Below are 24,157 nucleotides of genomic sequence, written 5' to 3' on the forward strand. Positions count from 1 at the left end.
GTTATGTTTTAATAAAGTTATTCAAATAGTATTATTTGTTCATCAATTATTTCGTGTACTATAGAGAGATAGGTATACTACAGACAGGTATACTACAATAAACTCGTAACGTTATTTTCGCCCAATTAGCTAGAGCTTAAATATTAATATGGTAGATGAGATTTAAAAATATAAAACATTTTTATGAAAAGAAATACCATCGTCGTCGTTTTTTCATTGTACATGTAAAATATTTAGGGCGGGTTGCATAAAGAACAGTTTGTAAATTTGTTACCGGCCCTGTAATTTACCGGCTCTGTAAGGTTTTTAATGATTGTATAAACTCTTTTCGGGTTGCATCATAGACCTTATAAGGTCTATGGGTTGCATAAAGAAATATTAAATTATTGATAACCGTGGTTACCAAACAAATTAAACCATATTTTTTTGATAAAACTAAACTAAACAATTCTTATCATAATTCATAAATGTAAATACAAATTAATTAAATTAATATTTATTTCATATTCGTACCTATTTTACTTATTTGAATTTCGAATATTAATTATCATATTTATTCTAAAATTTGTAAGTATTGTTATTTTATAACCGTCTACTGTCGACAATTTTAAAATGTCAAAGGTTATTGAACTTATTAATCCCCACAAACATATAATTGAAAACATAAAGGTATGTATAACAAATTTAGTTAACAAAACAAAACAATGATATTAGTGTAGGTACTTATAATATTGATGTATTAATTTATTTTACACCTATTCAAATTTGTTTTAGACTGATGCTTTTAGCATTAAACATAAAAGCAAAATATGGGATGATATTGTTATCAAATACAATGATCAGCAAACAACTGGTATTAGAACTGTTAAACAGCTAAAAACCGTATATGACATGGCCAAAAGGCAAGCAAAAAAAACCATTAGGGCCGTGCCACACTATGCGTTTTGGCGGGTCCGGTCAAAACGCATCCGGTCGACCGGAACAACGAATCACATAAGTTCTAATTGTAGATGTCACACTTGTACGTTTTTTCGGGACCGGTCGATTCCTGTCGCTGACCGACCGCAACATGTTGCGGTTTGGCAGGAACCAACTCGACGGGAAGTTTAAACAAAACACGTTATATTGTATTGTGCGTGCCACAATCTGCGTTTTAGCAGCTGCGTTTCTACTTGCGTTTTTACTTTTTAATTTTTATAAAAAAACCAAATTTATATTAAAATTTATTGTAAATTATTTGTTTCTAATATTTTAAAAACATTTCAAAATTTTGGCTTTTGCAATGGTTTTCGATACTGACAAATTCATTTCTTGTATCCAAAATAATCCATCAATTTGGGAATTAGGGACAAAAGATTACATGGATAGAAATATAAAAGAAAAAAGTTGGAACACTATTGGGGAATACTTATTTGAAAATTGGACTGAAAAATCAAATACAGAAAAACAAAATACAGGTAAGTAGGTATCTTGTGCTTATATATTATTTAATTAATATAATATTAATATTTCAATAGTTTGGTATAATAATTTAGCATAATAGAAATCTAAATATGAATACAAATAAAAATATATAATACTGTTTTATATATAAAAAAAAAAAATAGTACCTACTTATAAATTATGATACATTATTGTTGAACTCTTAAAATCTTCAGTTGATTAAGTAATAATAATTATATACTAAAGAACATTGTACTGTTGGCTACCCTGTTTTTTGTAAAAGGCTTGACCAATCACTCAGTTATGGTTATTCTCACAGTCAGTCTCAGAGTACCGGTTGTGGGCTCTGTTTGTATCTGTTCACTGTTTTTTTTTATGTTTATGCATTTAATAAAACTGTTTTAGTAAGTTCAATTTGTTCATTTGCTTTTGTTTAGTAACATTTTCAGAAGTGGGATAATAAATCCATAGTTCGCGAGTGTAGTTGCCGTTTTGATTTCGTTTTAATACGGGAAACGGTTGGTGCCTATTATATTCAATAGTCGCTACTGGTGTTGCGAAATCACGAGGTTTAGTGGTAACAGTGTGCGGAAGAAGTAACGGTGGTGTACAAGTTGACGTTACGGTGTGTCAATCGATGACTGCATTGTTAGTAGAGATAAGCTGGAAATGATTACATTGTTATCACAAAGATTATCTTATCAGTCCTGAACGAATCGTTTGTTGTGACGAATGACGATGGCGAGTGAACGCGTTGATGAAATTACAGCACCTAAGTATAATGAATTGTATCAATTAGTGAACGAGCAGCGAGCTAAACTCAGACAGCTAGAAGATGAATTAGCACAGGTAAATGCGAAATATGGCGAGACATCATTGAACACTAAGGCAAATGATGAGTCAATAGAGTTTCGTGTCATCCCAGACGTCAATAAGTCAGTTAAATGTTTTACTGGGTCGGAACCTTCTCACGTAGCCGAAGATTGGTTGGAAACGATAGAGGGTTTAGCTGATTTGAATCAGTGGCCATTCAAATTTCGTTTACATTTTGTACGTTCGAATATGTCGGATGCGGCACGTAATTGGTTTTTATCGAAAAATTTTGTGAGTTGGTCCACGTTCCGTGAGAAGTTTAAACTAGTGTTCGTACGTGAATTACGCATGGCCGACAAGTGGGACGCTATGCGCAGTCGTGTACAACACAAAGATGAATCACTGATGTCATATTTTCAAGATAAGGTGCGATTGTGCAAAGGTGTCAGATTACCGTTCGAGGAAATTCGCGATTATGTCCTACAGGGCATTTTATCTCGGGAACTCGCGATGTATGCATTTGGGAGGAAGCACGACGACGAAGATCAATTACTCATAGACATATTGGAGTGGCAACGTCAATCTGATCGTCGTGGAGATCAGCCAAACACTCCCGTAAGTACTAAAGTCGATCATAGTAAGATGTGGTCGAAAAAAGAAACAACAAGTAATCAGTCAGAACCAAGTAAGTTCACATCGGCGACACGAACCATTATGAAAACAGAATCACCGACATCTGACTCACGACACAGTACAGTTAAGTGTTACAATTGTTCTGGTTTTGGTCACATAGCGCGCGATTGTCCGAGACCAAAACGACCAATGAAATGTTCATTGTGTAGCGCCGAAGGACATACTCGTGGCAAATGTCCTTCTGTTAAGCAAGAACATCCTGCTCAAACGTGCCAGGTGGTGGTGGCGGAGTGTGCAGGGAAGAATCCGTTTGGGAAACAAGTGAAAATTAATCAAGTTTAATTCAGTGGACTCATTGACTCAGGTAGTACAGTATGTTTAATCCGATCGTCTGCAGCTGTACGGACCAAATTACCAATAGTGTCATCAATCAAACCATTGTATGCTGTGGGTGATATGAAGACACCTAGAATCACTTCATTAGCAGAAATAATGGGAGAGCTGGTTATCGATGGGGTTAAGACTGACAAGATGCAATTCTTAGTAGTTGAGGACAAAGCAATTCCAGTAGAAGTACTGATTGGACAGTCTTGGCTCAATTTGCCTCAGATTGCTTACCACAAACAAGATGACACGTTTGTCGTTGAGTACGCAGATATGGACGTGGAAGCAATATGCGGCAATGTTAATAAGCATGAACATGGAGTCCAAGTATGTTTGGTGCAAGAACAGTCGACATCAAAAGTGTCACTGTCAACAGATGATGTGATAATAGGTAGTCAGGTTGACTCCACGCAAAAAGAAGAATTAACAGTGTTATTGAATAAGTATCGTGCAGTGTTTGCATTGAATTTACAAGAATTGGGTTGCACGGATTTGGTGACAATGGAGATAACAGAAGAACAAAACAGTAAGCCTGTGTCGATGAAGCCATACCGCACATCCGAACAAGAGCGAAGACAGATAGCAGAAATTACTGAAGAATGGGTCAGGAGTGGTATAATTAGTGAGACCAGGTCTCCTTATGCGTCACCAGTAATATTAGTCAATAAAGCAAATGGAAAGAAGAGGTTGTGTGTTGACTTCAGGAGACTGAATAGGCAGACAATATCACAGCCATATCCAATGCCGGATGTGGATTCACAATTGAGTTCATTGTCGGCTGGTAAGATGTTTTGCACTTTAGATTTATCGAATGGTTATTTACAGATACCTTTGGCTGAGGCAGCGAAAGACAAGACTTCGTTTATCACTCCTGATGCAGTATACAAGTTCGAACGTATGCCTTTTGGTTTGAAAAATGCACCAGCCGAGTTTTGCCGATTGATGGACCAGGTGTTGGGAACGCTCAAGAGGGAAGGTGTTGTTCGTTGTTACATCGACGATGTCATTATTCCAGCAACAGATTGGGGAGACATGTGTAAGAAAGTGGAAAGAGTATTTCAAGCTCTTGAACGAGCTAAGTTGACCTTGAACCCAACCAAGTGTGCTTTTGGAGTCACTGAATTGGATTACTTAGGTTTCAATATTAAGGAAGGTCAGCTGCGTCCGGGGCGGAAAATAGCTGTAATTGAAAATTACCCAGAACCAAATAATGTCCATGAACTAAGAAGATTCCTTGGATTGACAGGATACTTCCGTCGTTTCATAACACATTATGCGGACATTTCTGCACCACTGACTGCTTTGACGAAGAAGGATCAACCATGGAAATGGATGGAAGCACAACAAGGAGTATTTGAACAATTGAAGCGTACACTGACATCTGCTCCAGTGTTGAAATTATACAATCACGAATCACCGGTGACTGAAGTACACACAGATGCTAGCGCAAAAGGTCTATCGGGCATGTTAATGCAGGGTGACACTGAGAAATCACTACACTTAGTGTATGCGGTGAGCAAAAGAACAACTGAAGCGGAATCACATTATCACTCCAGTAGACTAGAATTATACGCAATTGTATGGACGTTAATTCGATTGAGGCCATATCTGCTTGGAATCAGATTCACAGTGGTGACTGATTGTCAGGCTTTGGTATATTTGAACACCAACAAGTCAGCAAAGCCACAGGTGGCTCGTTGGTTCGACCTATTACAAGAATTTGAAATGAATATCAAGTACCGATCAGGTGAGCAGATGGCTCACGTTGATGCATTGAGTCGTTTAGAAGGTACTACGGACAGTGCACAAGCAGTAGAAGAGGCATTGGATAATCGGTCCTTGGTTATGACATTAATGACTTTAGAAGAACGTGTACGATACATGCAACAAGCTGATCCTGATACATGTCAATTAATCAACATATTGGAGAAGGGCAAAGGTGACCGAACTCCATATGAGAGGAATGCTGTAAATAAATTCAAGTTATTGGATGGTGTATTGTATCGAGAATTAGAGGGGATAAGTCGTTTTGTGGTACCTAAGCCTCTGAGGAAGGGGATAGTGATAATGGCCCATGATATGGCAGGTCATAGGGCATTGGATCAAACACTAAAGAAAATTCAGGAACACTATTGGTTTTCAAAAATGCGGAGGTACGTACAGATGCATATTGGTGGATGTTTGGATTGTCTGGTTAACAAGAAGCCTGGAGGAAAACAATCAGGAGAGTTATATCCTATTCCCCCTGGAAAAAGACCATTTGCAGTTGTTCACTTGGACCATTTGGGACCTATTGAAACCAGTCTAAAGGGCAATAAATTTTTGTTAGTGTTAATAGATAACCTTACCAAATATGTATTGTTATGTCCAGCAAAATCCACTCACACTCAAGCAGCCATTAGAAGTTTACAGAAGTTTGTTAGTCAATGGGGATTGCCGGATCGTTTGATAACAGATAGAGGGACATGTTTTTCGTCCAAGGCGTTCCAGGACTACTGTCAACATAATGGGATCAGACACACTCTCAATTCGTCTCGACACCCGCAAGCCAACGGACAAGTAGAGAGGACCAATTAAGTTTATTTTATATAATGACTTATCGAGGCCGATAAGTAAAGTCGGATGGCCGAGTGTTGGCTACCCTGTTTTTTGTAAAAGGCTTGACCAATCACTCAGTTATGGTCATTCTCACAGTCAGTCTCAGAGTACCGGTTGTGGGCTCTGTTTGTATCTGTTCACTGTTTTTTTTATGTTTATGCATTTAATAAAACTGTTTTAGTAAGTTCAATTTGTTCATTTGCTTTTGTTTAGTAACAGTACTGAAAATCTACTGCTCCTGGACCCATAAAATAGTTAGCGAAGTAATCTCTTACTGCAATACCTTGTGAACGAGCCCCTCTTCCGGGGGTTTCGATGTCATCAAAACTGTTGATTTCAGAATCTTCATAGTTGATGCCATCTCTCTTACGGACAAAGTTGTGTAAAATACAACAAGCTTTGACAATTTCATCTGTAAAATCTGGCTCTACTTGAATTGATGTATGTAATATGCGCCATTTATTAGCAAGTACTCCAAACGCACACTCAACTGTGCGCCTTGCTCTTGATAACCTATAGTTAAATACTCTCCGTGTATCGTTAAGATTACGCCCCGGATAAGGCCTTAGTAAATTTGAGTGTAAAGCGAAAGCTTTGTCCCCAACAAACACATAAGGCTGAGGGCTATCATTTGTATTTGCCCAGATAGCAAAGAAATATATTATCAACATTGCATTAAAGTTTTTTTACTAACGATTACAGTAAATACATATTAAATGGATGTTTCTTTTTGATTTTTTAATGTCTCCACAACATGCATGCAACTTTTATTGGCCACAGTTTTAATATTCATGCCGTTTTAAATAATGAACATGCATATAATGATACATGTGTGTTGTATAACATGCCAGCAATATTTGTCTAATGCATTAAACATTTTTTGTATCCTATATGGAATATTCGATAAATGTTGATTTAGAACATATATAACATTTATATAATGGTTTATTTTCAAATGTTAATATATATGTAATGAAGGGACAATATTAAAGGACTATATATAGGATACTATATTATTATATTATATTGTATAGTATTTTAATGTAGAATTATTATAATAATATGATTCAACATTCCTAAAATATATATTATATAAATAATGTTTTACATAATATACAATAATATACCATTGCTTTATTAAAAGGATATGTATATTAGTCTTTGGAAGTGCACATTATATGTTTGTGATAAACCCATAGGCTTAATATACTGGTGGCCTGCCCACCAACCCACTTCACTATAAATAATAATTGTCTTCCATACCCACTGTATTTTTAATTTGAGTTTCATAATTATAAAATAATAATTGTCTAAAAAATAAAAATAAAAATTGATAATTTTGCAACCTTGATGAGATACAATAAAATACAATATGAAAAAAAAAATGCTATTTTTAATTAAGAATGACATTATATTAAAAAATATCATATATATATATAAAAAAAAAATCAAAATTGAGTAACTTTTCAGTTTTATACAAATCATATAATATTATATTATTAACAATATAAATCAATTTCTTGATAGTATTATAATATTTATAGTAAACATAATAAAAAATAAAAAGAGATACATGAGAAAAATTAAATTTTAAAATAAAAAGGAAAGTTTTTATAATACATACAGCATAATACAATATACATTATACAATATTTAAAAACATATCAATATTGTGCGACTCGCAGTTTGTATTACTACACATAAGTTATTCAAAATATAAAATTAAATTAGAATGAACTTCTTGGTAGGTATATTTAAATATACTGACTACAAAAAAAATATAATAAACAACAAATAATATTTTGCAACTCATAACAAAAAAATTGACATTGAATATTATAAATATTAAATAATAATATAAAAAAAAAATTGTTAAATAATATATATAAATGTATGCATATATATTTTTGTAATAAAACAGCAAATATTTTAATTGGATGTAGAACCAATATTCTTACATTTTTGTTGTTCTCTTTGGAGTCTGAATGGCGCTTGAGACAAATATATCTTAATACAATCTTCTATATCATTTAGTTGTACTTCAGAATATTTTGAATCTTTCTTTATAGATTCTATAATGAAAAAAACACAATATTGTATAATATAAGTATATGAACTAAAACTATTAAAATTAAATACTTATACAATAGTATTATTATATATATATTATAGTACCTAAAATCACTGCACAGATATTCAGTGTTGAAAATGGATCTTTCTTTCTAATTCCATGATAAGAAAAATGGCACAAAATGTTGTTATAAATAACTAGTATATAGTAGGTACCGGATATAATATAGTGTATGATTAAACAATGATGTTTGTAAAACAATTAGGATTAAGAAATAAAGATGTTATTATAGTTTAGCATAAATAAAGTACAATCCCAAATCTGCAAGTATGCACTAATTATATAGGAGGGATTGTCCTACTTAAATTTAGATATAAGGTACGATAAGATGATATGTAAGGGGGTTGGAAATGGACAGCACGGAGTGTCTATACCGATTCGATTAATAAAACTAACTGATAACTTATTTAGTTCGTGTTTGTTATTTTAAATATATACTTGAGTTCAAAACTCTACGAGTACGAGGCTACGGTCAACCGACTTGTAACATTGGTGGCAGCGGAAAAAACGAACCATTGTAGCAGACACAGGATTTTTAATTAAGCAGTTTTAAGTTTAAATTATTATTGAACGAATCAAGACACATCATTCTATTCAAACTTCAGAGCATTCAATTCAAACTTCAGAGCATTCAATTCAAACTTCAGAGCATTCTATTCAGACTTCAGAGCATTCCAGTCTTCAGAGCATTCTATTTTCAACTTCAGGGCATTTCCAGTCAAATCAATTAAGGAGCCTTCCGGACTACCAACTTCGACAATGTTATATGTAATGTTAATGTAAGTTTTATTTTTATATTTAGAAACACCCAATTTTTTTATTTTTTTTATGATTAATGAATGACGATAGTTCGTATACAAAAGACGATAGTAAGGATTTAACTTTTGTACCAGATAAGTCGTTTGAGTCCGACGATAGTAGAGCTGGACAATCTACACCAAACAAAAGTAGGTTAGGTTAAAAGTTCCCGCAGGGGTTAGCTCTAATATTCTAGAGAAAACTTTTTCGTTTGACCCAAGTACACAAGTTTATATTTTTTCTCGGAAGTCTAGTCAAGTGGTTTCAGAGTCTCACAGCATGAGTTTGATAACTTCTATGGAGGCGGCATTGCGAATCTTACCAAAATTTGAAAAGCAAGACTCTGACGGTTCACAAAATTTTATAAGGTCAGCAGAGTTTGCTTTGTCATGTATCGATGAAAGTTTAAGACCCGTGATGTTAGGTGCATTAATGGCAAATTTAACGGCAAAGGCGGCTCAAGTTATTCGGTTTAAAAAAATTAGCACTTGGGAGGAGCTGAAGGCAACTTTAAAAAATTGTTTTGAGCCACGGAATACTTCTACACATTTGCTGTTAGAATTAACAACAACTCGACAGAAATTCGATGAGGATGTTGGTACGTTTTTTGAGAGATTAGAAAAATTATTTCACTTAACATTGAATGTCCAAACTAAAGATGAAAATACAGAAGTGGCAGAGGTCATAGAACAAATTTTAAAGTCGCAGACATTAAGTATCTTTGTGGAAGGATTGAAACAACCAGTGAAAATGATAGTTAAAGCAAGTCATCCAAGAACAATTGAGGAAGCACTAGCAGAAGCTCAACAAGAGGAAACGTCATATAAATCAGACAAGAAAACACAGTCAAAAATGCCAAAACAAAAAGCAGGGAAAATGACATGTTTTAATTGTGGAAAAGTAGGCCACACGGCGAAGGTATGTTGGTCAAAGTCAAATCACGAATTTAAAAAAAAACCGCAAGACAATCAAAAAAACTGGGTCACAGATACAGGCCAAAATTCAAAACAAAACAATTGGTCAGCGAATATGCATAAACAAACTGCAGAAAGCAGTACTAGCTATAATAACAAAACATTTTTTTGTAAATATTGTAAAAAACCAGGTCATGAAATTGGAGTATGCAGAAAATTAAAGTACAATAATTAGAAAAAAGCAGGTCAAGGAAGTTTTAATGCAGAGCCATCAACTCGGGAAACGAAACAGGATCGATTCAGAACGGCGAACGATCGGTCCAGGAAATGAAAGCAACAGCCGTAACATTTTTAGATCATTCAAATTAAAGGCACAACTTTTTAAAGATCATGTTTTATGTCAATCTACAGAATTTGTTAATCAAGACTCAAAGTTTTTGGTTGACACAGGTAGCGAAATAAATATAATTAAATTATTATCACTTAAGGACAATGTAAGAGTTAACGAAAAAATTATATATCGATTAAAAGGTATCAACGAATTTTTCGTTAACACAATCGGTTCGACAAGTTTAACATTGTATTTTGGAAAAGAAAAAAGACAAGTAAGATTTCAAGTCGTAAGTAATAATTTTCCAATACCCCATGATGGAATCTTGGGTAAAGAATTTTTGGAAGACAATAAAATAGCGATTGACTATGCAAAAAATGAGATTACGTCAACAGTGACTGAAGGCAACTCCACAGTATTAAATCAAAACATTCAAAATATCAACAATGACGACATTGCAGTAATACCACCAAGATATGAAATGGTAGTTCCAATACAAATTACGGACGATCGAATAAAAGAAAGTGATACATTAATTATTTATTCACAAGCAGTACAAGATCTAGTTCAATGTGGAAACGTTATAACTACAGTGAAGGATCGACAAATATTAGTAAAAATTGTAAATCAAAATGAAAATTCAGTAAAATTACAGGCAGTGGATTTGAACAATCTATTGTACGAGCAATATGAAGAAACAAGTTTAAAAGTGTGCACTAAATTACCAGAAGTTCAAGAACAAGGAGATCGCTTACAGTTATTGGAAAAATCTTTAAGATTGCAGCATCTAAACAAGGAAGAATATCGATCATTGAAGGATATATTTGCAGAATATTCTGACGTTTTTTTATTAGAAGGTGATAAATTAGAGGGAACAGCAGCAATACAACATAGAATTAAAACTTCACCCGATATTCAACCAGTTTATATTAAACCATATAGACTACCACAAAATCACAAACAAGAAATATCGATGCAGGTAGATCAGATGGAAAAGGATGGAATTATTACGAAAAGTACTTCACCATGGAACGCCCCATTAATAGTAATACCAAAGAAAACGGATTGTTCGGGAAAGCAAAAATATCGAATCTGTGTGGATTTCAGGAAATTGAATAGTATTACAATTGGAGATGTATTTCCGATTCCGAATATAAACGATATTTTAGATCAGTTAGGCAATTCTAAATATTATACAACTTTAGATTTAGCTAGTGGATACCACCAGGTGTCAGTACATAAAGATGATAGGGCGAAGACATCATTTTCCACGGATAAAGGGCATTATGAATTTCTTAAGATGCCTTTTGGATTAAAAGGAGCGCCAAGTACGTTTCAGAGATTAATGAACACGGTGTTGTTGGGAATAAACGGTATAAAAGCATTCGTTTATATAGATGATGTAATCATATATGCACATGATTTGAAAGATCATAGTGAAAAATTAAAAGAAATCTTTCAAAGGTTTAGGGCGTATAATTTAAAAGTACAACCTATGAAGTGTGAATTTCTGCGTCACGAAGTTATATATTTAGGCCATATAATTACAGAACAAGGCTTGAAACCAGATCCGTCAAAAATTGTGAGTGTGAAGAATTTTCCAGTACCAAATAGCCAGAAACAGTTGAAAAGTTTCTTGGGACTGTCCGGTTACTACCGTAGGTTTATAAGAGATTATGGTAAAATTGCAAAACCATTAACTGCATTATTGAAAAATGACACACCGTACGATTGGACAAATGCATCTCAACAAGCATTTGAAACATTAAAAAATGCATTAATAAGTGAACCTATTCTTAGTTATCCTAATTTTGAAAAACCGTTTAATGTGACATGCGATGCGAGTAACTTAGCAATTGGATCGGTTCTATCTCAAGGTCCAATAGGGCAGGATTTACCAATTGTATATTCATCAAGAGTACTGAACAAAGCGGAACAAAATTACTGTACTACAGAAAAAGAATTATTAGCCATTGTATGGAGTTTAAAACAGTTAAGACCTTATTTACTAGGGAGGAAATTTTATATAGTAACGGATCATCAGCCGCTAAGATGGTTGGTTAACCATAAGAATCCAGGATCGCGACTAATGCATTGGAGACTAGCAATGGAGGAGTATGAGTATGAGATTATTTATAAACCAGGAATATTGAATACAAACGCTGACGCCCTCAGTAGAATACCCCAAATTATGCAGATTGAAGGAGAACAATTAGTAATAAGTAATAAAACACATAATGAATACATGGATTATGTAAAGACAAATTTAGTTCAAAATTTAAATATTATGGAAGTAGCTGGAAATATTTTTGAAGATGATCAGGCAAGTCTCGTACATCATATATCACAGGAATTAATTTTGAAAGAGGGTTTGTCACTTGAATTCCGACGTCGATTTGGGAATCTAGAAAATAATCAAAATAAAGAAATTACAGATTTATTGTATCTAAAAGAAGGTAACCGTTACATAATATATATGGTACTATCAGAGAAAGAAAAAAGTCAAATTACCTATGAAAACGTGTATCATTGTTTGCAAAATTTGAGAACATTTTGTGTAAACAATCAAATAACGGATTTAGCGTTATCAAAAACAGGCGATCAAATTTTCCAACTAGATTGGGCAACAGTAAGAATAATGTTAAGATATCTATTTAAAGGTACCAAGATAAAACTTAGAATATTTACACCAAATGAACTTACGGATAATGAAAAAAATATTATTATTAGGGAAATGCATGAGAATCCGTTGGCAGGACACAGAGGAATTTCGAACACTATAAAGAAAATTAAAAAAGTATATAATTGGCCAGGGATGTCGAAGGAAGTGACAGATTATGTAAAAAAATGTCAGTCATGTCAAAAGAATAAAACGTCAAACAAACATACAAAACAACCAATGGTTATCACTTCAACAGCGGATAAGCCATTTCAGAAAATATTTATGGACATAGTAGGACCACTTCCTACTACACATAAGGGAAATAAATATGTACTTACAATGCAAGATGACTTAACGAAATTTAGTATTGCAACATCTATGGTATGCCATGAAGCTAATACTGTAGCGCATAATTTTGTAACGTCATTTGTTTGTATACATGGAATTCCAGAATCTATAGTATCTGATCAAGGAACGGAATTTTTAAGTAAAATCTTTTTGGAAGTATGTAAACTATTGAAAATTGCCAAGTTTAACACGACGCCATATAGACCACAAAGTAATGGAGCATTAGAACGAAGCCATTCAACATTAGGAAACTATTTACGTCATTATGTCGACAAAAATCTAGCAAATTGGGACGAATTTATTCCATATGCGATGTATGTGTATAATACAACTGAGCATGAAACAACAAAATTCCAACCATATGAACTACTCTATGGTTTTCCAGGGAAAATACCTACATCGTTAAAAAAGAAACCAGAACCGAGATATAATTATAAAGATTATAATTTTGAAGTTAAGCAAAAATTTCAACAAATTCATGAAATTGCAAAACAACGTATAGGAAACTCTAAAGAAAATACAAAATCACGTTATGATAATAAAGTTAATCCACTTGAATTAAAAATAAATGATAAGGTTTGGCTTATGGAAAAACAACAAAAAAATAAATTAGCACAAAAATGGCTAGGGCCATACACTATAGCAGGGATTAACAGTAGTGAGAATGTAACAATTGATAGAGGAGGGAAATTAATTAAAGTACATAAAAATCTACTGAAATTATGTAATCAGTAATTTAAATACAAAATACTTATCAATGACAAATTGTAATTACAGGTTATTAAGCATACAACCTGGCATGTCAACAAATGTATCAGAAAAATATCATATACAAAACATTGAATCACCATCAGGAATTTTTTTTTATTATTTAACAAGGATAAAAACAACAAACGCAAAATGGAAACTGTCAGTTTATGTAAATTTGACCACGTATGATGATAACTTTGAACAAACAAAAAATTTTCAGAAGGAAACGTTAATACATTGTGTAAAAATTGCTAGAAATACAGAAATAGTTCCATTAGAACATGTACTAATCTGGTCGTATCTATGTGAACAGTTTAATACAACAACAACGTCATATATTCATGATATAGAGAAAATGAGACAACAAGTAAAATATGCGATCAACAAAAGTGAACGTCAGAAAAGAGGATTGTTAAACGGAATCGGTAGATTGTCAAAAACATTATTTGGAATATGTTCAGATGAGGATTATGAATTTTTTGATAAAAAAATTGGGGAAATACATGAAAAACAAATTGGAATTATTCATGATATGCAACAGCAAACACGAATAGTACAATCAACAGTACATAATTTGGACACAGAAATGGATAAAATACAACAAAGTGAAACGTTGGTAATACAAAATATAAACAAATTGGAGAGCAAAGCAAATAGAACAGAAAAAAGAATAAATGAAATGGAAATTAGACAAATAATGAATGAGCAAACTGTGGCAATAAATGTTCTTTTAACGCAGCATTCATTTCAAACACATAACTTAATAGCAATCATAAATACAGCGCAATTAGGGCATATGCATTCAAGCATTATTTCTCCAACAGATTTTGTAGCGGAGTTGCAACAGGTAAGAATACAATTGGACACAAACGAGAATTTTGCAGAACAAGTGACATTACAGAATATTAATAAATTAATGCAAATGAGTACCTTACAAGTGTTGAGGATAATGGATTCATTAGTTTTTATAATATCTATCCCGATTGTCACCACTAGATAATATCGACTATACGAAGCAATTCCATTACCTGTAAGACAAAATAATTCAGTATACGCGTTAATTCAGCCAAAAAATAAATACTTAGCCATATCAGAAGACAATGTATACTCGATAAATGTAAATGAGCTAGAGTTAAACAAGTGTATACATATGCAAGAGTATCAAATTTGTACGAACGCGCAAACAATTAAGGACACTAATAATTGTGAAACCGAGTTGTTTAGTAGTCAAGATGGACGAATTCAGGGGCGCCCGCAGAGAGGGGCCAGTGGGTGCCATTGCACCCACTGACATTTTTTAATAAACAAAACAATTATTATATTATATTATAATATATTCAATTTTTTTTTCTGATTTTTTTTCTATAATCCAATAATTATCTAAGGTAAACTTTCACAGAATAATATTATGACCTTATGTCTCATGACGATATTTAGTATATTCTTATACACTGTGTCACTGTGTATGGTTTAATAATTATTATTATATCTACTATCTAGACTATCTATTTATATTTAGATGTCTGAACAAAATATACGGGAAATGGGAATTACCACGCTCGATAATCGAGAATATTCGATAACAACTAACAAGTAACACTCTCCTCAGTCCTACTTCTCCCAGTGCATTACGATTAACGATACGTCGATACGTATTTATAGCTACTAGCTAGCGTCCAGTTCATTACTCATTGTTCATTACTAGTTATTGCGATACACCTTGAATGTTAACTTATGACAATTTGACAATAAAGTAGGTTTTCAAGTTTAAATTACCGAGTTAAAGAGGTATTATAGTTGTTATAGTTATTAGTTCGTTATTCGGCTACAAAAATTATTATCATTATGAGTAATAAAAGAAAAGACTCAATATTGAGTTTTTTTCAAAAAAAAATTAAACCATTACCTGAGTCAGATGTTCCTTTGCTACAAAGAGATACAGACGAGATAGTAGAGTCACAAAACCTAATTTTGGTAAGTACTTACTCGAATACATATTTTATCATACCTATTATTATTAAATTTTAATTAAAAATATGCAAAAAATATATTATAATATGTAATTTTTTCTATAAATAAAAAACATATTTACAATAAATTAATATAAATAATATTTCATTAAATTTTATTCTATTAAAATATAAATAATTTTTAACTGAGTGATAAAAAATTAATACTAGCTATAAATATAAGATGATAAATGATTGGTAGGTGTCTGGTGTATTGATTATATATTGATAGTCAGGTGATTTAATTAAAAAAAAATTAAAATACAATTTTATAAGTTTTGTTACTAATCCTAATTCCTACATTTACTTTTGTATACTATTAAATATGTTTTTTTTTTTTATTGTCAAATAAAGCAATCTAATGCATTAACCAGTGAAACAAAAGAAGTAGTTGATGAAGTTTTGACAAATGATTTTGCTGTTGAAAATGATTGTGATCAGTATGATATTGGACATTATATAAAACATGATTTAAATATTACTGAAGATTTTAAGTATAAACTGTTGAAGAATCCTTGGGTTCCAAGTATCCATTATAATTTTAAGAAAGATATTGTTGTTGGAAATCGGGCATTTGTATTTAAGTGGTTTTCAATTTATCCTTGGCTGGCTTATTCAAAAATATTTAAGGGCACATTTTGTCTATACTGTGTTTTATTTCAAACTCATGTATCTCATGGAGGTTTTCAAGGACAGTTTATAAATAAGCCTTTCCAACGTTATCAAAAGTTTTTAGAAAAAGCAAACAACCATTCAAAAACTCAATGGCATATTGAATCTTCTATACGTTTCAATGATTTTATAAATATGACGAGTAAAAATTCTAGTGTACATCAGATGATTAATACAAACTACAAAAATAAAATTGATGCAAATAGAAAGAAATTAATACCTATATTATCATCACTATATTTTTGTGCATTACATAATTTACCAATAAGGGGAAAGACGGATGATTCAGCTGTTTTTAATAAGTTATTACAATTCAGAATTGATGCTGGGGATAATATTTTAAAAGATCATTTGGAAAATGCCCCTAAAAATTTAACTTATATTTCTCACCGTACACAAAATGAGATGTTAGAATCAATGTCTGCAACATTAAAATCTGTTATATCACAAGAAATTAATGAAGCTTCTTGTTTTTCTATTATTGCTGATGAAACAGCAGATATAAGTGGTATTGAACAGTTATCCATTTGTATACGATTTTTAAAAGATAACAATTTGCATGAAGAATTTATTGGGTTTTATCCTTTAAAAGAATTTGATGCCGAGTTCATTTCTAAAACAATATTAGAAGCATGTAATCATATGAAATTAGATTTAAACAAATGTGTGGGTCAAGGCTATGATGGGTGTGCCACTATGGCTGGATGTATATCTGGAGTACAAAAGAGAATCAAGGATATGTATCCTAGAGCCCATTTTTTTCATTGCGCTAGTCATCGCCTTAATTTAGTCATCAATGATTTAAATGTCTTGCCTGAAGTTAGAAATTGTATTACCAAAATAAAGGACACTATAACATTTTTTAAAGAAAGTGCAGTTCGCATGAATGTAATTAATTCTAGTAATTGTAAATTAACCAAACTGTGTGAAACTAGATTTGTAGAGAAGCATAAGAGTGTAAGACAATTCAATGAAAAGTATATTGTTATTGTAGAAGGTTTAGAAGAAATGTCAACATCAAAACATTTTAACAGTAAAACTAAGCAACGAAGCCTTGAAATTCTAAATGCAATTACTACTCCAAGTTTTGTTATTTTACTATCAATTATAGCAAAGTATTCCGCCAAATTTGAATTTATATCTACTATTCTTCAGGGTGTGAATATTGATTACAAGAAGCCACAAAACGCATTCAAGAGCTTTTACAGATTGTAAAAAATGACAGATGTAACAGTGAGTGTCAATTTAACTTAATATTCAAAAAAGCAGAAGAAACTGCAATTAAAATTGGTCTAGAGTTAAAAATACCACGAAGAGCTATCAGACAAACACAACGAGATAATTATCCAAGTAATAATATTAATGACTTTTTTAGACAATCTTTATTTATTCCCTACTTAGATTCCATAATAATGTCAATTAGTGATAGATTCTCTGATGAAAATTTAAAATCATTTTCATTATTTAATTTACACCCAAAAAAAATGATAAAAATGAATATTGAAGAGTTCAGTGAAGTAGTTAAATCTATCAATAACTTATATGGACCTCTTCTTGATAATTTTGAAGAAGAAGCAATAACTTGGTATGAAATATGGCTAAAAAAACCATGTGATCCAAATACACAAATAATTGATTTACTAGAAGAATCTAAATACTATCCTGCTGTAAATACAGCTTTACAAATAGCTATTACATTACCAGCAACTTCCTGTTCAGTTGAAAGAACCTTTAGGTACCTAACATATTATTATAAACCATATTTTGTATTGATTATTTAATATTGATTATAATTATTATCTATTTTAGTGCTTTGCGTCGTATCAAGACATGGGTAACATCTACAATGTCCAATATGAGATTAAGCAGTTTGGCACTAATTCACATTCACAAAAATAGATTTGACGATACATTATTTTTTGAAAATCACAAAACCGATGTTATGAATCATTTTGGACTAAATGTCAGACGTTTATCATTATTATTTGATTCATAATTCATATAATATTATTAATAATTTTATAATTTTTTTCTATGTATTGTATTAGTTATGATTTATATTATTATACATTTGGAGTTATGTTTAGATAATAATATAAATATATGTAAAATATAGAACATGCATTTCAATTTGCACCCACTGAGCTGATTTCCTGCGGGCGCCCCTGGACGAATTCCAAATTCATGTGAAGTCAAAATCATTCGAATTGACAGATTGGTATTGCACAAACTAAAAAGTGAAAATGTGTGGTTATACACAACACGACAACCGGCGATGATAAGCGTTGATTGTGCGAATGACAAGACAGTGTCGCAAACCTTACGAGATACAGGCACTATCTCTCTTACTTATCCATGTCGCGCAATAACAAAAGAATTCGAATTAATCCCCACTCGACTAGTAGAAACAAAATTTTCATACGATTTCATTCCGAGAATAAACTTGATAGCTAATATTCAAACATTTTCAATCAATAATGTGCAAAACAAAAATTTAAAAATAAATAACTCCTATCCCGATTTCCATTCGCTAGCTTTAAATGCAAAACAATTAGATGTGTTATTACAACCAAATTTAGATAATATAGAATATGTTAGTGTATCTAAGTTAACATACGTAGTTTTAGTAGTAGGGTTATGTATATTAGTATTTGTAATTGTGATATGTAAGATAAGTTTTAAGTTGTATAAACAAAATAAATTTTCGATGAACTACATTAAAACATTGTTAACTGTAAATTCAATAGATGAAGTACAGGAGATAGAGATTAAGTAAATTGTAAAATTTTAAATGTAAAAAAAAAAAAAAATGTTTATTATTATTGTTATTACATTTTGGTTATATTATATATTATGTTTTTGTAAAGTTGTAATGGGCTGTTAGACTCATGAGGACATGAGCTTTCATTTAACAAGGGGAGTGTTATGAATACCTAACTATAAATAACTAGTATATAGTAGGTACCGGATATAATATAGTGTATGATTAAACAATGATGTCTGTAAAACAATTAGGATTAAGAAATAAAGATGTTATTATAGTTTAGCATAAATAAAGTACAATCCCAAATCTGCAAGTATGCACTACCGTAAAATGGGGCAACATTGATAAAATAAAATTTTTTTTTATTGTTTTGTTTATAAATCATTGAAAAATTAAGCTTAATAATAACTGTTTACTGAGTATTGTTCTTCATAAGTATTCAAATAGAAATAAATTAAATTTCCAAAAAAAAATTATTTTTTAGAAATTACCATAAAAATTTTTTTGAGAAAAAATTATCAAAGTTATACTGCAAGTGGGGTAACTTTGATACGCCCAATATTATAGTGTATAATGAATGGTTAGATACATAAATGTGTCAATCTTTCCCCATATCAAAATCCATCAATAAGTTTTTGAGTTATTAATATTTCATTGTATGGGGTAACTTTGACACGGGGTGTAACTTTGATAGGAGTATATAAATTAAAACAATACTTACTTAAATAATTACTATGAACTTTGTATTAATTTAACTTTAACAATTTATATTTAATAGTTAACAAGCAAATGTTTATAAATTTATGTAACATTATGGAGCCTTGACTTAGGCATTCAGTCTTAATGTTTTAAATCAAATTGTTGAAAATATAATGATTTTATCACTTTCTATAAAAAAAAACTTAACAATATTAATATAAATAATTAACAGAATGAAAACTTATAAACTAGTAATCACTGACTTAGATAGAATGCAGATATATAAACAGTCATGGATATGACAAACGAAAATAATAAAATTTTGAATAAATTAACCTTCATATACTTCAATACTGAAACTAAACTTGTATCGCTTTCTTTCTTTAGTTCCAATTGTATTAGGTTCAGGAAGAACAGCAAGTATATCATCAAATTGTGCAGTAAAAATATCATTATCAACTGTTTTAAATACTTGACGGGAAGTATCCATAGATTTCATACCTAACAGCTCATATGACATTTCTTCAGCATTTAATTCTATTACCTTTGCTACATACTTAAATTCTGTTGCTTTTCGACGACCAGACACAAGTTTAACCAAAACATAAGAACCAATTTTGAGGTTTTCATTTGGAAATGAATAACTTGGGGGCTCTTCGATGTTAAATACATTTTCATCGTCAGAAACAGGATCTTCTTCAACAATATCATCTTCGACAAGGTTGTCAGTTTCATCACCTGTTTCACTATCTTCATCATTAAAATGTCTGGCTGTTATACTTTAACCTGGAGCTATATTTAAACGAGTTCTTTTTCTCGGCCGTCCTACCAACCCTTGTGTGGAATATCTTTTTTCATTTAAATAGGCCACTAATGTATCATTGACTGTTCCTTGAATATTATTTATATCATATGGCAGTTTCTCAAGAACTTTCTGAGGATTAAATGGGTATATTCCTGTAGCTCCAAATCCTTTTAAAATCACTCTTTTGATACCAGATTCTTCTTCATTATTTATATCTCTTATGCCGTCCATTTTTTCTAAAGTAATTATTACTAGACTTGCAAACTCAGATTTAGGAACAACTTTACATGAAGGGTGTGATAGTTTGTACTGTGTTAATTTATTTCTCCAAGCTTCTTTTAATGCCCTAAAAACCCCTACATCTAGCGGTTGGCATAAATGTGTAGCATTCTTAGGTAAACATACAAAACTAATATCATTTTCTTCACATAACTTGATTACTTCTATATTAAAATGTGATGCCAAATTATCACCCAATATAACTTTTTTACCTGGCAATTTTTTGGCATGTGGAAGAAATGAATTTAAGAACCAGTCAACAAATGTGGGTGTATCGATCCAGCCATGTTTTGTACGGTTATATGCTGATCCAAATCGACAACAACTTTCATTGCAATATGGATATCCTTTTGGTCCATTTTCAGTCCATGTGTCCCACATACATTCTCCTCGATAAATAAAGTATGGGGGTAATAATACACCAGAAGCAGAGCAGCAAAACATCATAGATGTGGCACTTTTTGAATGATTAATTATTCTTTCAGGATATTTCATACCTCTAGAAAACAAATATTTTTTTTTCCCCGGGTCATCAGAAAGGTTAGTTTCATCAAAATTGAAAATATTTGATGGAAGAACATTTGTTAAAGTAGTTTTGAGATTGTTAAAGTATTCCTCGATCGTTAATCGACTAACTTCCGAACGTGAACGTGTGATGTTTGAAGCAAATCGTTGACCAATATCTTTTACATGTCGTTTTAAAAAAGAACGTGCCCAGTCGTTACCAGGAATGTTATTGACAAATCTACTGACTTTCCGGCCAATTTGATCAAGATATCCTTTTACAAAAAAACGAATATCTTGTAAATCAAGGGGAAATCCCCACTGACCACACTTCACAAATGATTTTAAAAATGCTATTTCTTCTGCTTGGGTAAAAGCGGTAGGAGCTCCAAATACCTTAGTGTGTCGACCGTGGTATTTGTTATGAAGAGTACCATAAGGAATTTTGAATTTTTTTGAAGCTGAAAGTATTGTCAAATTGCCTTCTGCGATTTGCAAGATGGCCTCACTTAATGATGCAACAGTGTAATTAGCATACGGTCTTGATCCAAGTTTTTTCTAAGGATTACGAGCCATCTAAAAAGTAAAAATATAATTTAAACGATACTATTGAGATTATCAAAGTTAGCCTTACATGTATATCAAAGATACCCCAACGAACAAGTTTAATTATAAAACAAAAACTATTGCAAATTGAGAATATTCAAAGTTATAGTTTTATTCATGATATTGTGTACAATAGTAATATATACTTACTTTTCAAAAATACGACGATTTTCTTAATTTTACATCAAGATTTTATTTGATACAGTTTTTTTTTAAATAACGCTGGTCACTTTGTGATTAAGCGGTTAGGCGGTAGATAATATGATAACAATATATTTTACCAACAAGATGTTACGTACGGAACGTTACCAACATAATAATACAATGACCAACACTCGCACATGTTTGGTTATAAAGATATGATAACATATTATAAAATTTATTTGAAAAATCAAAGTTACCCCGTGAAATCAATGTTGCCCCATTTTACGGTAATTATATAGGAGGGATTGTCCTACTTAAATTTAGATATAAGGTACGATAAGATGATATGTAAGGGGGTTGGAAATGGACAGCACGGAGTGTCTATACCGATTCGATTAATAAAACTAACTGATAACTTATTTAGTTCGTGTTTGTTATTTTAAATATATACTTGAGTTCAAAACTCTACGAGTACGAGGCTACGGTCAACCGACTTGTAACAATGTCATCATGAAACAGTTTTTGAAAAATTCTTTTTACAGATTGTTTGATTGTCTTCCCAGTTTGTTTAGATAGGCTATAAATCTAATAACATAAAAATATTTTTTTTTAATGAAACATATATAATGCAGTGTAAACAACAATAGTAATTTTTTTAATACCAATTGATTACGATAATCAGGATATAAATTTCCATGATTGACAATTTTTCACTCCACCATATTAAGAGAATCCATATCAGAAATATATTCGATTGTGAATTGTTCATAAAAACTATTATTAGCCATATTTGGATTTTTTGAAGCATTCAACTTATCTTCAAATCTGTCAACAGCTTCCAGAACTCTACGAATATCATGTGACATATTTGTAACCTGCCTATAGAGTTGTGAAATTTGACTATCTGAAAATGTAAATATATATTAATAATAATACTAATTATATTTTATTTTATTAATAATCACAAAAATAAATACATTTTTAAAATTTTTTTTTTTAAATAAGTCCTATTTTAATTAATATTCTATACATAAAGCATATACAATAATAACTTACTCATTTTAGTTAACAATTGCATCTTTATTCCAACTTCATTTTCATCCGAAAGTACTGTTTTTATGCTTTGATTAGGAAGTAAAGGTGAAGATAGAATTATATCATCATTAACATCAAATAAGTTATTAAGATCATTATTATCATAAAAGTTTTGGAGTATTTCAGATTGACCTAGTTTTGTGGTAAACAAACAATACATTTTTATTTAATTATACCTCAATAACAGATATACAAGTAGTGGATTTTTTTTTTTTAATGTAAATTTATTATTTATATTACTTTTATGTTTTGAAGTATTAACATTTACACAATCCAGGTCATTATTTTGAGAGATTATTATCGAGTCAACATTTTTAGGAATAGTGGGATCATCAAACTTTTGTATAACTGCAGCATTATAACTATGAATTGATGAATTACTGCTTGAAATAGATTTTTGATGTTTTAAAGTAAATGTTTTATCTTCATCTGTATCATCTTTAATAATAATAATATAGAAATATAGTTTAAACAATTTTTAATATAAAATATAAAATCAAATTATTTATTGATTTATAATGATATTATTAAACATAATATAATATTATATACTTATATAAGTCTAACCGAAATTTGCAATCAATGTTGAACATTTTAAATACCTATGATAATAAGCATTATAATTCATGTAAAACAGTGATTGATCATGATATTATATTATAGATTTAAATAATTAAAATTGTATACATATATTATTATATATAATATTATATAATATATAGACATACATATATTATATTGTATAACACAATATTCTTCAAATTTGTACAGCATT

General features: G+C 31.1%; 2 protein-coding genes, 1 long non-coding RNA gene and 2 pseudogenes across 3 annotated transcripts in view; 3 read left to right on the forward strand and 2 right to left on the reverse strand.

Annotated features, from left to right (window-relative positions):
• Positions 1-1,282: 1,282 nt before the first annotated feature.
• LOC149060453 (uncharacterized) overlaps positions 1,283-24,157 on the forward strand; it is a 65,661-nt gene continuing 42,786 nt past the window's right edge. The window contains exon 1 of the mRNA XM_089216078.1: positions 1,283-1,457. Coding sequence (XP_089072204.1) covers positions 1,283-1,457 — 175 coding nt within the window. The remainder of the gene's footprint in view (positions 1,458-24,157) is intronic.
• Positions 7,773-23,182, reverse strand: LOC149060454 (uncharacterized). Its single transcript, XR_016189481.1, has 3 exons — positions 22,950-23,182; positions 22,739-22,872; positions 7,773-7,943 (listed from the first exon to the last, which is right to left on the reverse strand). It is a non-coding gene; the product is annotated as an uncharacterized LOC149060454 (long non-coding RNA).
• LOC149060455 (uncharacterized) lies at positions 13,813-19,262 on the forward strand (annotated as a pseudogene).
• On the forward strand, positions 17,720-18,554 carry LOC149060456 (52 kDa repressor of the inhibitor of the protein kinase-like). Its single transcript, XM_089217304.1, has 2 exons — positions 17,720-18,221; positions 18,296-18,554. Exons 1-2 carry the CDS (start codon positions 17,899-17,901, stop codon positions 18,480-18,482), a joined length of 510 nt encoding a protein of 169 aa, XP_089073430.1. The 5' UTR covers positions 17,720-17,898; the 3' UTR covers positions 18,483-18,554.
• On the reverse strand, positions 20,281-22,113 carry LOC149060457 (uncharacterized; annotated as a pseudogene).

Source organism: Diuraphis noxia, unplaced genomic scaffold (assembly GCF_037042655.1).
Source record: "Diuraphis noxia isolate RWA-SAM2 unplaced genomic scaffold, SU_Dnox_SAM2 contig0001, whole genome shotgun sequence".
Taxonomy (NCBI): Eukaryota; Metazoa; Arthropoda; class Insecta; order Hemiptera; family Aphididae; genus Diuraphis; species Diuraphis noxia.